This window comes from Ambystoma mexicanum, chromosome 1q (genome assembly GCF_040938575.1).
Source record: "Ambystoma mexicanum isolate Mex_15411 chromosome 1q, UKY_AmexF1_1, whole genome shotgun sequence".
Lineage (NCBI taxonomy): Eukaryota > Metazoa > Chordata > Amphibia > Caudata > Ambystomatidae > Ambystoma > Ambystoma mexicanum.
Window position 1 is genome coordinate 812,826,078 of NC_090922.1, and position 17,934 is coordinate 812,844,011.

General features: G+C 43.9%; 1 protein-coding gene across 2 annotated transcripts in view; it reads left to right on the forward strand.

The window, feature by feature from the left end:
* RGS8 (regulator of G protein signaling 8) overlaps positions 1–17,934 on the forward strand; it is a 343,646-nt gene that overhangs the window by 233,412 nt on the left and 92,300 nt on the right. For both annotated transcript variants that reach the window (XM_069641418.1, XM_069641417.1), the window contains exon 2: positions 15,750–15,851. In XM_069641418.1, coding sequence (XP_069497519.1) covers positions 15,750–15,851 — 102 coding nt within the window. The remainder of the gene's footprint in view (positions 1–15,749; positions 15,852–17,934) is intronic.

Consider the following 17,934-nt stretch of genomic DNA (forward strand, 5'->3'; position numbering starts at 1 on the left):
ATCGACAGTGTTGAAGGGTCAGAGGGTGAGGAGTACATCAACTACATAGCTGCCAATGCATTACCATCCACTCTAACAGGGGAACAAATTGTGGAGGCAACCATTGAAGATCCCACTTTACAGGAGGCTATCGCACTCACTACGCAAGGGTGTTGGAATGACTATCAGTGTCATCTGGTCCCACTAAGTGATATTCACATGGACAAACTGTGCTATCTGCCCACTGTACACATGGAATTAGCAGTATCACCAAACTCACTTCTCCTGAGAGGCACACACATTGTAATCCCGCAAAAGCTGAGGAAAAGGTGATTGACCTGTCTCATGACGGACACCAGGGGGTGTGGGGGGTTTAATACGAAGAGATTGCTTTGCCACCACGCATGGTTTCCCCAAATGGATGCAGCAGTACAAAACTATGTTGGGCACTGTGAAGCCTGCCAGCTCACAGCAAAGGAAAATAAACCAACACTGTTAGCAGTCACTGACCTTCCCAAACCAATCTGGCACATGGTAGCAGTTGATTTCTATGGACATTTGCAGAACGGATCAGACACCTTAGTAGTGATTGAGGAATACTCCAGATTCCCTATAACAAGGATGGTACAGTGCACCAACTTTCCAAGCACAGTCCAAGCCCTTGATGAGTTTTTTAGTGAGTGGGGAATTCCTCTAATCGGTCAATCAGACAATGGCCCACCATTTAACAGCCATGATTCCAACAGTTTTATTGCACATCTTGGGTTCAAGCATTAAAGAATCACCCCTCTGTGACTGCAAGCCAATTGAATAGTCGAGAGGTCGATGGCTACCTCTAAACGCACCATTCCGAAAGCAGAGCTAGAACGAGTATCAATACCGCAGGCCATTTGCCACGTCCTGAGACAATATTACATGACCCAACATGAAGCAACATGAAAAACACCAGCGGAGTTGAGGAGGGCCAGAGTGATAAGAGCGAGGATGCCATCGTGTGATGGAGCCCCACACTCAGAGGATGAACAAATCCGGTGACTGTGGTTGGCAGGAAAGGATCGATGAATATGGCCTCTGATGGAGACAGAGAAGTAACAAGAAATGCATTCCAGTTCCGTCACTTCCGAAGAGCCGATGATGGAGCACAAATAAAGTGTCACCAAGAAGTGTCGAGCGAAGAGGAAATGGTGCCACTGGAAGGTACCACACAAGAGCAAGAAACCCCTGGCAGTGACTCAGCGGTGGGTCACGGAAGGTTTGGCAGGGTGATCCGGGAGCCCCGTCGGTGGATAGATGAGATATAGACATAGACATTTGAGAAGGGTAAGGTGTTGTGTCCTTGAAGGGTTTCTGTAGTTGTAGGGTTAGGGGCAAAGGAAAATCATGTGCAAAGAATGGTAAGAGGAGGAGTGAAAGGAAAAGGGAGGCACTTCTTGGAGGAAGAGCAATAAAGAAGGTTGATGTTTCTCCCATATCCGTACTTTCATTTGAATGTCCCTGCTTTACTCAGTCCGTTACGACACCAGGGTCACAACAGTTGTCATTTTTAGTTTTATATCACAAGGCCACCTAATGTGTGTGTGTGTGAAGGGAAGGATGGCGTTGGTGAATGGCATGCATCCACCCGTGCATTGACAATGTGTCTGCTATCACCACCCTCATAGCACTGGCATAACTGGGGCCCTCCAACCCCGACGGTGCGAGGGCCCTGCCACCTCTTGTCCTGAGAGGGCCCCCCTTGGACTAAAAAAGATTATTGTTATTTTTTTTGGTCACTCTGCCTTCAGAAAGAAATTATTTCTGTTAACAGAAATAATTTCTTTCTGAATTCCCCCACCCCATGACATGGAAGCCTCTAGGCTGGAGGCCTCCATGTCATGGGGTGGGGAAGCTTTATTACTTCAAAATGAAATTGTTTCTTTTTAAAGTCACTATGCTTTCATAAAGAAATTATTTCCATTAGGGTTTGGTCCTTAACAGAAATAATTTCTTCATGAAGTCGGAGTGACTTCAAAAAGAAACCTTTTCTTTTTGAAGCAATAGGGCTCCCCTCAACCCCATGCCGTGTGCGTGTGTAAGTCTATGGTGAAAGGGTGCACACTTAAATGTATGAGTGGCTGGGCGTGCGTGTCGAGTGTATGGTGAAAGGGTGCACACTTAAATGTATGGGTGGCTGCCTGTGTGAGTGTATGGTGAAAGGGTTCTCACTTAAATGTATAGGTGGCTGCCGGTGTGAGTTTATGGTGAAATCGTGCACACTTACATGTATGGATGGCTGCCTGGCTGTGTGTGCCTGTATGGTGAAAGGGTGCACATGTAAATGTATATGTGGCGGCCTGGGTGTACCTGTATGGTGAAAGGGTGCACACTTAAATGTATGGGTGGCTGCCTATGTGTGCCTCTATGGTGAAAGGATACACACTTAAATCTATGTGTGGTTGGGTGTGCGTGTGTGTATGTTCAATGCCGTGTGTGCTTGTGTTCCTGGAGGGTGCTAACCCTTCAAATGTTGGGAGAGATGCTAACTTCATGGACAGGGGGAGAGGGGCAAACTTTATTGTGGTGGGCATCTAACTTCTTTATGCATTCTAATGTGGCAATTCTAGTGCAGCTTCAATCTTACAAGCAGTCAACTCTCTCCTTTAAGTCTGAAAACACCCAGTTATGGACTGCTGTTAGAATAAACAGTCTCCTGTCCCCTCTCTACCCTTCCAGTGGGATGGGGATCGTCTGATAAATCATAATTGTAATCCATGTCCAGGCTAAGCTGGCTTGCTCCGTGGTTTTAGAGGCTATAGATGCATTTTGTTGCAGCTAGTTTAGTAATTTCTTAATTTGGCATGACATTTTTTAACTGGGCATCTCTGATAAAGCAGTCCTGCTAAGTGTAATTACCTGGGTAGACTGGCATTTGTGTGCTGCAAGTCTAACCGTTTCTTAATGCCGCATTGTATATTTTTCTGGGCATCTGTGATAAAATAACCATGATAAGTGTTATTGCTTTGACTAGCATTTTGGTGCAACCAGTCTAGGTATGTTTAAATGTGGCCTGTCATGCTTTACTGTAATATGTTATTACGTGTCTAGACTGGTGTACATTGTGCAGCCAGTTTCACATGTTTTCATTGTGGCATGACATTTGTAATAGCAGAGCATTGTATTAATTAAAGCATTAATGTTCCTGTGCACTGTTGGTGACTTGCATGTATTGGATTTTTAGATAGGTGTTACCCTACAAAACAATTGCAAACGCTCTGGCCTTTTTGCCAATTTTTCTTAGAAAGTGTACTGTTTTAATGCATTAAAACACATATTTATATCTTTCTCCTAGTGCAGTGTGTGGCGTACCACTGTAGCAGCAAGTCTGTGTGTATTGCGCAACCGTGGTAATCTAGGCCAGCTCAAAGAGTGGCGTGACCCGGGATTTGTTGCTGAGTTGGGGCGGGGCTCAATATGGCTCGCAGGGAGGCCCCCAAATGTTGTGTTACGCCACTGCCTCATAGTGCACAGGCATTGATGGTCTGCCACTCACAGGATGTGTCCATCACCTGCTATGGTCCTAAACTGCTGTCTTACATATTATGCCACAGGGAGAGATCTGAATGCAGAGTGTGGCTGGCACGAGGCACTATTCAAATCACCTATGCGTTTGACATTTCTGGAAAGCTACATCTGCTTCACAACTCACAGGAGTGCATCACTAAATGATCACAAGAGAAAGAGTGGGGAGCAACATTTCCTCACCTCCCATCAATGTGCAGGGATGAGCAAGCTGATGACACATCCGGTATCACACACACGGGCCCAAGGTAGAAAACACAACTCTACAAAAGTATTCATCCATACTTTCCGACACACTGGAAGCATACTAATATGGAAGAAATAGGCAGCTATGACTTCTAGAAAGGCAAAGGAGGAACTTTGCAGTACCTATGAGTACCTATGAGTACCTAGCAAAACAACGCTTTAAGACCAGCCTATGCATTCCTAAGTAAGCCCATATTTCTGACCATAGAAGATTTAATAACTGGCTATCTACGAATTATAAAATCTTTCTCAAAACAGTATCCCTCACACACAAATGCCTTCACCAAGCTGCCCCAAAATATCTCACAGACAGATTTACTAGACAACTCGCCAACCGACCTACAAGAACTATGAATGCCATAGTTCTTATTGTGCCCAGGTATAAACGCACGAAGACTGGCGGGAGTAGTTTCCCGGTTAAAGCTGCCCAATCCTGGAACTCCCTCCCCCCACACCTGAGGGCTGACCTACCATACTCAAGCTTTAGATCTCATGTCACCCGCTGGATCAAGGAGAATGACCACTAACATCCTAGTATATATTCACTGGAACCTTCGCTCCTACTGGTACTCATTGTTTATACTACCTATTGAGCCTTTATTATGTACTTTGCGTTTGTATTGTGTAACACTTTTCATGCCTTTCCTGTACATACTGTCCTTATTACCTCTGACTGTATATAAATGTATGATATTGCGCAGCACTGTAACCTAAGCTGAACAATCCTCTTCATGTCTATTGCGTCCTGATACCCCCGGGTCTGACGCGCATTACAAATAATAAAACAAACAAAACAAACAAACAAACTATGAGGCCTATACCGTACCTATATGTATGGCCAGGCATATGATGGTAATATTGGGACATGTAATGCTCCCTGTAGCATATCAAAGCAGAACCTGCCCTGCATACATGTATACAAAACTATTGCCTTTGTCAATGCCGAGTAAGCTTTTTTTGTTTCTATCTTAACTGAAGGAATAAGAAGGTTGGTTGGGTCACTGGACCTGAATTTGAAATTAAATAAAAGGATAACCTTTCAGTGGAAAATGACAAACGACATAATCTCTTACTGACTTTCACTCCGGTGTCATAGCTTTTTAACTGCTGAGGGAAAGAGCTACATGTTTGGAGAGGGAATATTGAATATTATAACTTTAGCATTTTTTAAAGTTTTCCTTATTTTCAATGTCCAACAGATAAAGGTGGCCATAGCCACCTCTACGAGAAAAGAACTGATGGTACAGGTAGTATGTGGCTTTGGCACTTTCTTCTTAGATTTGTGGTGGGATAATTGTGGAAATTAACAATGGGGGTCCTGGGAGTCCCTCTGCCATACATTAGTACTAGTTACGAGAGCCTTACTCAGATTCTTTAGGTCACTATCTTTTACAGAAGAGAAATATCCTAAACATATCAGTCTTTGTCCTGCTAGGCAATTCTCCTCTGAACAAGAGTACCAACAGCAACCTCAGACACGTTTTTCAGTGTGTTTGGACCTCATCAGTAGGAAGGAGCTGTGCCTCTCTAAGAATAGTGAGAAAGGGGTCCACGTCTGGATTCCCCTGGTAATGTAGGGTGAGACCCAAAACTACTTAAATTATGCAAATGAACAAGGGGTGTTCTGGGAGTCCCTCTGCCAGACATTAGTCCAGGCTACAGAACCTTACCCAGATTCTTTAGCTCACTATCTTTCACAGAGAAGAAATATCCAAAACATATCAGTCTTTGTCCCTCCCTGGGGCAGTCCAGCACCGAAATGCTAGGCAATTCTCCTCTGAACAAGAGTACCATAATTGTGGGCCAGCAGAAGCAGGGAGCAGTGACCCATTCTCTGTGTTGTCTAAATCCCTGTCATATTAATGCTATTTAGAGCAGCTACGTCTGCCTGCAAAGCCACTTCTGGAAGGGTTATGGACTAATGAGGTTAGGAAGCCGCTCTGAGTGTACTTAGAAATTCTCAACCCAGTGTGCTTTTCAGCTGCTTGATTAATTGTAAGAGAGCAAGGAAGAAAGCTGGTGAGCTCGCAGGTTTACTCTGCTGGATCAGCTGTTAAACTGCAGCATCGACCCCTCCAATCAGTGCTTCATTTGTGGGGGTGTTTGCCAGGGTTCAGCACTGCACTTATTTATGAGCCCTGGCACGTATTGTCGCAAACTCAGATTGATTTTGTAGTAATGGTAGCCAGTGCATCCACCAATAGGGGGTGGGGAGATTGCCCACCAACAGTGTCACAAGCGCGCTACAAATTATTTGGGCCCTAGCACTTATTTCTTACAAATTAAGCACTGCATAGCCAGATGTGCTGACCTGTATTAGCCAAAGCTAAATATTTAAAACATGCATTTAAATTTCAAGTATGTATTTTTCTCAGAATACATTTCCCCACACTTGGCAGTCTACTGCTTCTGACTACTGTAAACAATAACATACATGGTATTGCATATAGTTTTCAGAAGGTAATACTATTTGTTGTCTTTTCTAAAGAAAATGTAAACATTAGTGCTAACATGTTATTAATTTCATTGGGTTGAATTGTTCAAAAATTGCAATATATAGAAGTTTTATGAAATATGAATGAAGAACCATGTCTGCCTATCAAAAAACATTTGGCTTTGCCCATGTTTGTTTTAAAAGAGGTTGGAGGGTCTCCAGGGCTGTGATGAAAGCCAAGAGAGTAACGTTGTTCACTAAACTCTTAAAAGCCAGTGCCATGCAGGCCAACCTTTTCAGATTTTGTTGGTTAGGTTCTCATCTAGTCCTAGCTTTTTCTTTGCTTTCTGAGATTTTCATTGGATTCATAAAAGGAAAGCAAAACTACAAGTCCCAGAATGCAAAGAAAAGCATACAGGACTGAATGAACATATGCTGAATGAAGTGGACCACTTCATGGCACAGGTTTTTCAGGAGAAAAAAAATGCCTGAAGGACGGATCATGTTATCGTGGTTATGTGTGTTGTCCTCACCGAAATCCACATTCGTGAAATTGGGGCTATGTCCCCAGGGTCATAGTGGGAAAATATGTCATGTGACAAAGTAGAGAATTATATATTCTCAATGTAATGCATGATAGATGTTGTTATTTGACACAATTACATCCGGGACAGCTCCCACCCACAGCTTGCCCCTTCACCTATGGGAGGCCCCATCCAGACACCGAAACCAGACCGACAACAAAGGTCAGGTAAGACGCAACGCCCTAACTCTCACGGTCAGTGATTACCTGCAGCACCGTGACCACTAATATTCTGACACCGGATTCTTTCAAACTGATTGTCATAGTGCAACCGGTGTATCTATACAGTATTAATACAGATTGCAGCCAGTGACTCCCAGATCTTTGCGGATTGCAGAATGTATACAAGCCCAAATCAGGTGAGTGAAGAACACAGCCCATGTACTGTTACTCGATCCCATGTACAGTCGCCATCACTTCATTCCGAACCTTGTAAAAGGTATCCACACTATTTCTCCCAGGTGAACTCAGAATGTAGCCATTGCACTGTTCTAGGGGTATGTAGAATAATCCGTCTGGAATCTAAGCTAATCGAGCTCGGATACGGAAACCGGGTGAAATGAAGAAAGTTAGCGAAGCCAGGAATCCGGAAGCATGCAGAATATAGCCAGATGTTTAACCTAGAAGAAAGTTGATGGCACCATTTACACCGATCCCAGGAACACGTAGAATGTAGCACTACATTACAGCTGGCAGATTGGAGTATAGCCAGCAGTCTCATTCTAGGTCACTGCTTAGAATGTAAATTATGGATTTAACCTCTTTCTCTCCATGCACAATGTTATCAGCCGAGGGGGCACGGCCGCAACCCTCACACACCCGCCTTCATACACCACTGGAAGACACTTCGCTCAGCACCTCTGCCATAAGAATGCAGCTACTGTTTACAACACACAGTTGATACATAGTTGCATGCCTCTTGGATATGGGTGGATAACAGGGACTTGGCCACCCCTCATATCTTAAGCATTGGCCAATATGCACACACGCATGCTAGCACCTTCTTAAATTTGTTCCCAAACTGGACTCCGGTCCCCCGAGGACGTTCAACCTATAGCGCGTTGGGAACATATTAATGGTGAATGGTGCTATACAAGTGATGCACTACTAATATTACAAAGATCAATAATGAATAATGCTTTGTATCTAACCTCTGACTGATAACTAAAATACTTGACTACAAAAAAGCTTGTTCAGCGCAAAAAGGACCATTGTGGTACAGTGGGAAGACCCCAAAAAACATACAATTGAAAACTGTACCCAGGACTGGATTACTCAGGCAAACCTGGAAAAATATGCAGCAAACTTAGGGACAATATGAGGCTCTTTAACTTAAGTGCTGGAGTGGGCGGAGTCTACAATGATTCCTTATGGGAATTCAGGATGAACATATACACGCCCTTAGAACTTATGTTATGCAACTCTGCTACAGATAGTTGCTTGTTGCTGCTAGTCCCCTCCTCCCCCTTGATCTCGCCTTGGCAAACTTGTAGTGTGTTAATGCTCTAGTGTGCTAGGACTGTTTCTATGTTTTCAACTTTTATCTGGAAAAAATGGCAGAAAAAATGCCAGAAAAATGCTGGTAATTCCGGCAGCAGCATTTTTCAGGACCGGGGAAACACTTTTCCGGACCGGGGAAACACAAGTTTGCCGGTGGGGGCAGTGATCTACCAGCAGGCCTGACTTGCCGGTAGGTCAGGCCACTACTGGCAAATGAATGCCGAAATCACTGGCACCGGCACTTCTGGTGCCGGTAATTCCGGCAATCCCATCCATGGAGTCCTCTGTGACTCCACGGAATAGGAACTTTCCGGCATCTCCGCCACCCGTATTTTTCCGGTAATACCAGGCCATCGGGCAGCAGAAATGGTAAGGCAGTTTTGCCGATATCCTACCAGAATTACCAGCGGCATACCAGCAAAACTGTAATGACGTCCTATGCCTCTCTACACCTATTATTCCTTTTAATTAATCATTATTATTATTTGACCCCGCAAAGAAAGCACTAGCCCATGTTTTGTCCTGATGGACCATTAAAGTCAACACTTTGCTAAGCACTCACTCTTCTGGTACTTCATTGTTCTTCAATAAACCACTTATTCCGAAGAAGGGAGTTGTGTAGTGTTTCCTGATTTGGGGAAGAGATTTTCTTTTGTGCGCAACAATGCTCTCGTAGGAGGGCAGTATAGATATTGGGCTGCACTTCTGTGACCTTGATCAGGTCTGCATTCCAACGTTTCCTTCAGCATCCTTGCATTTTAGAGATCCGCCAGTTGATAAAGCTATGTATCAAATACACTGCTATATGTCCTCATATGAGCCAAAAAGCAAGCCTTTCAGCTAATTTGCATACCCACAGTGCATTGCTGTGTAGCTATGAACTGCTGGTGAACTTCAAGCCATGACTGCTAGGTGGTGCTGTGCATCGGTGTCTTTTGAGCTAAACTGCTCTATTCTACTGCTTTCAACATCCATGTAAAGGGACTTATTTCTTGCTCTTTTTTTCCAATCCACCATCATACCGATGATGAATGGTAAATTCTATGACATACATTGGCACTGGTGGGTGTCTAGCCCCTTTCAAGAGTTTGCCCTCCAAAGTGCTTGCTATATGGAATATACTTGCTCTTTCAGATTTCTGCAGCCCTAAGGGTCTTTCAGTGTGAGTGGATTATCAGCTCGTGGTCTGATTTCTTGACAGGCCAGTTCATTGCTGGTGGTTTATGAATGCCTGTGGCAATTCTGTAATGATGATAGGCCTCTCTCCCACTATACAGGTCTCTCAAATTTAGCAGGGGTTCTGCTCCCAAATTGCATTGTATGATATTCAGATTGCATTGATTGGTCTCTCTCCCATACATGCCTCGCAAATGTAGCAGGGGTTCTGTTCCCAAATTGCATTGTATGATATCCAGATTTCATTGATAGGTCTCTCTCCCACTATACAGGTCTCTCAAATTTAGCGGGGGCTCTGTTCCCAAATTGCATTGTATGATATTCAGATTGCATTGATAGGTCTCTCTCCCATACAGGGAGAGAGACCTATCAATTTAGCAGGGGTTCTGTTCCAATATTGCATTGTATGATAGGTCTCTCTCCCATACAGGCCCCTCAAATTTAGCAGGGGTCCTGTTCCCAAATTGCATTGCATGATATTCAGATTGTATTGATAGGTCTCTCTCCCACTATACAGGGCTCTCACATTTAGCAGGGGTTATGTTCCCAAATTGCATTGTATGATATTCAGATTGCATTGATAGGTCTCTCTCCCATACAGGCCCCTCAAATTTAGCAGGGGTTCTGCTCCAATATTGCATTGTATGATATTCAGATTGCATTGAAAGGCCTCTCTCCCACTATGCAAGTCTCTCAATTTTCTCAGGGGTTCTGTTCCCAAATTGCATCGTATGATATTCAGATTGCATTCGTAGGTCTCTCTTCCATACAGGCCTCTCGAATTTAGCAGGGGTTCTGTTCCCAAATTGCACTGTATGATATTCAGATTGCATTGATAAACCTCTCTTCCACTGTACAGGTCTCCCAAATTTAGCAGGGGGTCCTATGCCCTGATTACATTGCATGATATTCAGATTGCATTGATAGGCCTCTCTCCCACTATACAGGTCCCTCAAATCTGGCAGAGGTTCTGCTCCCAAATTTGCATTGTAAGGATTACAATACTCCTTAGAGTCACCCCTACCATACGGGACTCTAGAACATAGTTAGATGTAGTCTCAAGCACAAACCTAGCCTTAACAACCTTAAAATACTCCTAGTGAGGACCAGACAGTGATAGTATAGTTTCAACCGCCCTCACCTTTCCGAGATACCTACATAGACAACCACTGAACTTTGTACTACACCCCCGAAAACTGTACGCCTAGCACCCCAACCCCCCGGGAAAAATGCTCCGAGGATACACACACCAACCCACCTGAAGAACAGACAGCACAAAAAAGCACCCTAGCCTACCAACACAAGAAGAAACTCCAGTACTGCCATCACAAGACACCGCCGTCAACCACTCAACCGGCACCTCCGCACATTGCACCCAAATGCCCCGGACCAGGAAGGGACACCGAGAAAGGGCACAAGACAAGGCCGCACAGGACACAGATGCACAAATCCAACCTACCACCAAAGCAACAACCGAAAATAGAGGAAACACAACGCCAAAAACCGAAACAACCAGAACAATCTTCCAAAGGGAAAAATCCTTATATCTCACACCTTACCTCGCAACAACCCCTGAAGCAGGATACCCCAACGACACAGAGACATCAAGACACACAAAGAAAAGCCCGAGACAACCAGGAAAAAGATGGGAGCACCCAAGAAGAAAGTGGATAAACTCTGACCCTATCACCTCATACATCACAAGAACAGAAGGACACGCTCAACACCCACGCCACACCGGACAAAACGATGACGAAGATCTAACATCCAACAAACCAAACATTAACCTAACTGCCGAATTCAACGAAGAAGAAGCCTTCACAGACCTTCACCTAACCGGCATAAATAGAGAAGCACCGCCATTGTACAGCCAAGCTTTCAATCTAACAGACCACGTCAATGAAGATGCAGCCTTCGCTGATCCTCATCCACCACCCTACAATGAAGATGCAGCCTTTGCTGATCTTCATCCACCCCCAATCAACGCCAATAACGATGCACCGCAACCAATCAACCACAAACCAAAATAAGGAACAACTAACAAGCAAAACCACACCAAAAGATCCACTGCAACCTCATCAATGCAAGGTTAATGTCCGAACATGCCATTGAAATATACGATCTGCTCTGTGACAGAGGGATCAACATCCTGTTTGTAACAGAAACATGGCTAGATGACAACTACAAGATCACCCTCAACAACTGCCTGCCTGAATACTTCAAATGCATCCAAGCAAATAGAAAAAACAAAAGAGGGGGCGGAGGGCTGGCAATCATTCACAAGGAACACCTGGATATCAAATAAGAAGACCCACTAAACATTGATAAATGTGAATCCCTAATCATACGTCTAACAGTAAGCCCCAAAACAAACCTGAAATTCATACTAATATATAGACCACTAACCTACGATGCAACCTTCGTAGACGCCTTCACAGAAGCAATCACCGTACTAGCCATCAAACACAATCACCTGATAGTCCTCAGATATTTCAACATCTGGTTTGAAGAAGAAATCACGACCATACAAAAATCACTAACCAACCAACTAGCAGCAATGATTCTGCAACAACTAGTCAAAAGAGCAACCCACTCAGCAGGGCACACATTTGACGCAATCTTTGTAGACAAACTACTCCTCACCACGGCACCCCCAATTCAAATACCCTTTAGCGACCCTCGCATCATCCCCTTCATAATCAAAAGGACCACCCCAACAAACAACCAAACAAAACACAGAACACCATGAAAAGAAATTGGAGAACCATCAAAAACTCCAATTTAATTGAATTCCTGGAGGTTAGCAAACCAAACCAAACATTCATGGAAGAAGATGACCTGGACAAAAAAGTAGCCCTGCTGCATTCCTGGATTATAACTAGTATAGACAACATCGCTAAAGAAAAACCCTTCACTCCTTCTCATAAACGGGCAATGGCAAAATGGTTCACCCCACTACTTAGCACCATGAAAAGGAAAAACTGAAGACTAGAACTTGATTGGAGAAAACAAAACGGCAAAAAAACTGAAATTCCTACAACACAACCGCGCATACAATAAGGAAATACAAAAAGCAAAGAGGAAACGCTACGACAACCGAATCTTCGAAGCACCGAACACCCAAAAAGAACTCTTCAAAATCATAAACGAAATCAAAAACCCTCTTGGATGTGACAACACACCAACTCCATCCACAAAACTATGCAATGACCTTGCTGACCACTTCAAAAAGAAAATCACCAGCATCCAGCAAACCATACAAAGCAGACTGCCTGATCTGACCACGATCCCCACCTACACCCTAGGAGGAACAACCAAACAAACTACGAGGCTTTCCAGAAATATCAGTGGAGACATTCGTCAAACTGGTGAATTAAAGCAATAACTCAGGGTCTCCCGAAGACCCCTGTCCACCAGATATATATATAAATCGATTCTTAAACAAGGAACGGGAACGACCCTGGAATATCACAGGAACATCCTCAACCTTTACATCACAACTGGGAAAGTGCCACAAGCCTTCAAAACTGCATACATCAGGCCACTACTCCAAGATACAGCAGGAAACGTAGAGGACCTCTCCAACTACAGACCCATCTCCAACATCCCGTACACAGCCAAACTGCTCGAACATACATATACAAAACGACCCAAGCCTTCATAGAAGAGCACGGCCTACTAGACCAAGCACAAGTTGGCTTCAGACCAATGAGAGGAACGGAATCAGCTCACTCTCAATATGGGACTTTCTAAAAATGAACGCAGACTTGGAAACCAGCACTACCTTGATACTCTTAGACCTATCAGCAGCATTCGACAGAGTTAACCACGACACCCTCATAACAAGATTAGAAGGACTGGGAATAACAGACACCTCCTTACTACGGATCAAATCTTTCCTAACAAACAGAACAGAAACCGTATGGATGAAACCTTTCAAATCTAGCCCGAGAGATTTCACCTGTGGAGTACCACAAGGATCCTCCTTCTCCCCACTACTATTCAACATCTACATGTATCTACTTATCAGAATCATCAAAAGCCACGGCCTCACCTGCTACAATTTAGCCGACGATACACAAATAATCTTCAAAATAAAAGATAACCCGGAAATAAACTCAACGCTAGAAAACTGCCTCCATGATGTATTCCTCTGGATGAACTGCAACTGCCTCAAAAATCAACCCAGGCAAAACAGAAATAATGATCGTCACAAAAAATGAAGGAGAAAACCACTTCATCCCTTGGCCAAGGGAACTCGGAACAACCTAAGCACCCTCGCCGATTGTAAAAAAACCTGGGGGTCCTGATGGACAATAATCTCACGCTAGAGCCACAAGTAAGCGCCCTTCTCAAGAAAAGTTTCTTCCTCCTGCGAGTGGCAAAAAGGATCCTACCATTCCTATCGTTCACCAACAAAACAACCACCATCATCGCCCTAGTCATGTACCGAGTAGACTACGCTAACAGCCAAAAACTACAACGCATTCAAAACGTGGCAGCCAGACTGCTTCTGAAACTACCCCGACGAGAACACACCACACCAGCGCTCAAAACACTACATTGGCTACCAATAAAACAACAAATAAAATTCAAAACAATATGCATCATGCACAGAGCGGTACACAACGAAGGCGCTGAGTTCCTGAGAGACAAACTGCATCTACATCAACCAACAAGAATGCTCAGATCAAGCATTGACATCCGCCTGGAACCGAAACCCTAAAACAAAAGAAAACTTGGAGGATCCTCCTTCTCTCACCAAACCCCGAAAACCTGGAACAACCTTCCAAAGTACATACGTAACACAAGAAACCACCTACTATTTAGGAAACTAGTCAAAACCTGGCTCTTCACGTCATAAAGAGAAAGACCAGCCACAGGGGCACGCACACAACTAAAACAACTATGAACGTATAGAAAGACCCGGTTCCACACCAAGCAATCAATGGGAAAAACCCTCATTAAAATATCTCACGACATACTAAACGACTAACCGGGAGACAGCCACAATATGAACAAAGACCTAATACATAGCAAGACAAAGACAGAAACACTAGGACGAATCATAAAGACGACCATGACCTTAAACTATAGCCATTCCCAACAGACCTAAGGACAAAAGATAAAGAGGGAAAGGAAGCACTACACCAGGAGCCCCAATCCAGTGGGTGAGAAACAGAATGTTTCATCATTACACACTGTCCACCTACTGCCCCATCACACAAAAACTGCAACTAAACAACAGCCCAAGGATGTTCACCCCACAGAAACCAAAGAACCAACAGGAAGACAGACATAACAGGGGGAAACGAACGACTGAATACACAGGCTCACCAAGACAGAAGCACTAGAACGCCACATCAACACCACTCCGACCCTGAACCATTGAAAACCTCAACTGACCAGTGTCACACTAGATAACAAGAAAATAGAGATATTACCAACCCAGTCCCACACCCGAAGAAAAGGTTTAGACGCACCTATCAATCCAAACAATACTCACTATGATACAGCGGGGTCAGCGCAGCACCAACAAAGCGAGTCGGCCCATGAGGAACCAGCATCAACCCAACCCACAGGGATACAACTGTAACGGAATCAGAAGTACCTGAATCACGACACAGACCCCACTAACCCAACCCTCAGTCTTCTGCATACTTAAACCACACAAAGCCACACAACCATCTCTCTCCCAGCAATCCGCACGCACTTTACCACACCGCATCAACAACACATAAACATCACCTACAGCACTCGAGGTCTCGCCTGATCCGATACTAGCACTAAAGCCCAGCACTCGGTGTATACCGAGCTGAAGCTGCCAACAGCGCATCACTTCTCCCACTCTCCTGCTCCCCTCCTCCCAACAAACCCTACCCGTCCTTCCTGTTTACAGATCCGTCAAAGCAAATGGGGACCAATTCCGTTGGTGACGTTGCGCTATATAAGTACCATAAACATAACATAACATGATCTTGCAGTGTGGGGACGCTGTTGTACTCTCGGAGCATGGGTGTTGGAGTCTGCAGAGGTTCTATTGGTTTTCTTTGTTGGTTGAAATCGATTAATTGGAGCAGCTGCTGGTGCTGGGGGGTGGGGAGGTTATACGTTTCTCAAAGATGGTCAACCATCACAGACGTTTTTGACCAACACATAAAATGTAAAAGTACACTGTAATGAACTTCTTCAAAAGTAATTTTACTACCGGACCTGCATGAATCACTCCAACCTTTTCTCTTCATGTGCTCTGTCTTGCTTCTGTTCCTGCAGGGGCAGTGGAATGAGGACGCGCCTGGGGTGCCTCTCACACAAGACCGACTCCTGCAGCGACTTCTCCGCCATCCTGCTTGAGAAACCTAGTCGGGCATTAAAGTGAGTGTTGAATTTGACTCTGATTTGGGCAGTAATGTTGTTTATTATTGCTTACAGCGTCACAAAGAAATAGAGATTAGTATTTAAAATATGTTCACACCATTCTCTGCAGTTACACAAACCATGGCACCTTTTTGCAACAAGTATTGGCAAAGACAATGTTTGACTTGTTTACACTGAACAGCATGCAAGTATCCAGGAGCGGATTTGGTTTTGCCAGATTGAGTCTGGAGGGGATTCTAGCACGTGTTTAAAGTCTCAGCAGAGATGGCGAGGACTGAATGGCCATGAACCTCAACTCCCTCTTTACACTACCAATTACTTGTAATGCACGGTGATGCAAAGTGTCAGAAGCTACTGTGCCAACTCTTCTCAGCTGCTCTACCTTTAAAGGGGCAGTATTCCACTTAACAAGTAAGGGCTGCTGCACTCTTAGATGGCTGAGACCATAAATTCACATCCGGGTTGCTAGTCAGAAGTAAATCACTACTACTTGTTGGAAGTCTCAGGAGAGAGGCCAAGGACTGAATGGTGATAGAGCTTTAACTACACTTTAACACTTTAAACAGTTATGATACATATAACCAAAACCTATTTGGCATCAGAATAGGCACTGAACCCCCCCTCCCCCACCCCTAAAAAAAATGTAAACGGGTTTTTTCATTGTAAACCTGGTATCCAAACACAATGTTTTGCTATCGTTTCCAATGGTCAAATATAACCATACAATTTCCGCATGAAAATTACACAATTTGTTATTTATGAATGAATGTCTCACTAACGAATCATCTGTTAAAAATCCTTCCATGGCATATTTAATGTATTCATGTTTCTAATGAATACCAGCACTGAATGTCACACGTGCAATTCCAAACGTTGTGATGAAGTATTAATGGTTCTAAACCAGCCCTGAAAAAACACACTCTGTCTATCTTGAGTCATAGAGTGCGAAACACTTGTGCATGGTGTTGAGTCCTTTAGATTACTTCATGGCACTGAGATTTTAAGAACATATTTTGGGGTATTGTTTGTGTAAATCGAGCAGTTCTATAATGTTCAGTGTCAATCAATTGGAGTTCAGAAAGAGTTTTGAATTTGTAAAGATAGTTTATTATTCAAAGCATCATTCATGATTAATAATAAAACATGGTTTTTGGCCATCAGGTTTACAATTAAAAGCTCATTTGATCATTTTCTTTGGGATCGGTTCTTATTCTTACTCCAAATAGTTTTTCATCCTCTCAACAGAGCTGGAATTCATAGATGATATGATACATTTGGTTAGTGTAATTCTAATAAAAGTTTACTTTTTCATCACTAGCATCTATTAGTAAAAGCTCTGGTAAATACCCGTATGTTGTTCAGAGAGGCCCTTCACATCTCTCAATCACAACATGACTGACAACGCCCCAGCACTTCAGCCTTTCGCACATATCCTGCATTGAGGGGTTGTGATGCTGGGAAGTGCACAATAGTCCTCAACAACAAAGGTACACAGAACAAATACATTTCAATAAATGAAAACAATCAAAAGCTCCTCAGGAGAAGGATAGAATGTTTTTTCAAACTTGAAGAGCGACAGCTGATTGATACCTGAGAGGCAAAATCAGCAGGTGCCTCACTTGCCCTGAAATGCAAGCATCCCACACACAGCACTATCAGGCAGTGTAAGCGTCGCTCGCACATAAAACATGTAGTAATAATAGGGCAAACTCCACGTGCACAGTGAACATTCACAGCACAGGTGCCAGAAGGACACGCTTCCCATGCATGCAATAGCCGCAGCACATGCAGCAGCAGTGAAAACATATGTACTCATACACATACAACATGGATGGCCAGGAGTCCTCTTTCCATCTTAGCAGGCTTCATTGTCATTGGTGCCCAACTGCGAGATTGGTTTTGATCCTTCATGACCAGCAAGTCCCAGTTTATGAAGATCATGTCATTACGACCCACGTCTGCCCCCCAATTCATTGCATTGTCCACCAGGTCTTGATCCTGTACCCAAACCTTTTACCATCTACGTGGAGCTGCTGGGAGATCTGTTATAGAGGCCTGACATCTCTGCCCACCAATACGC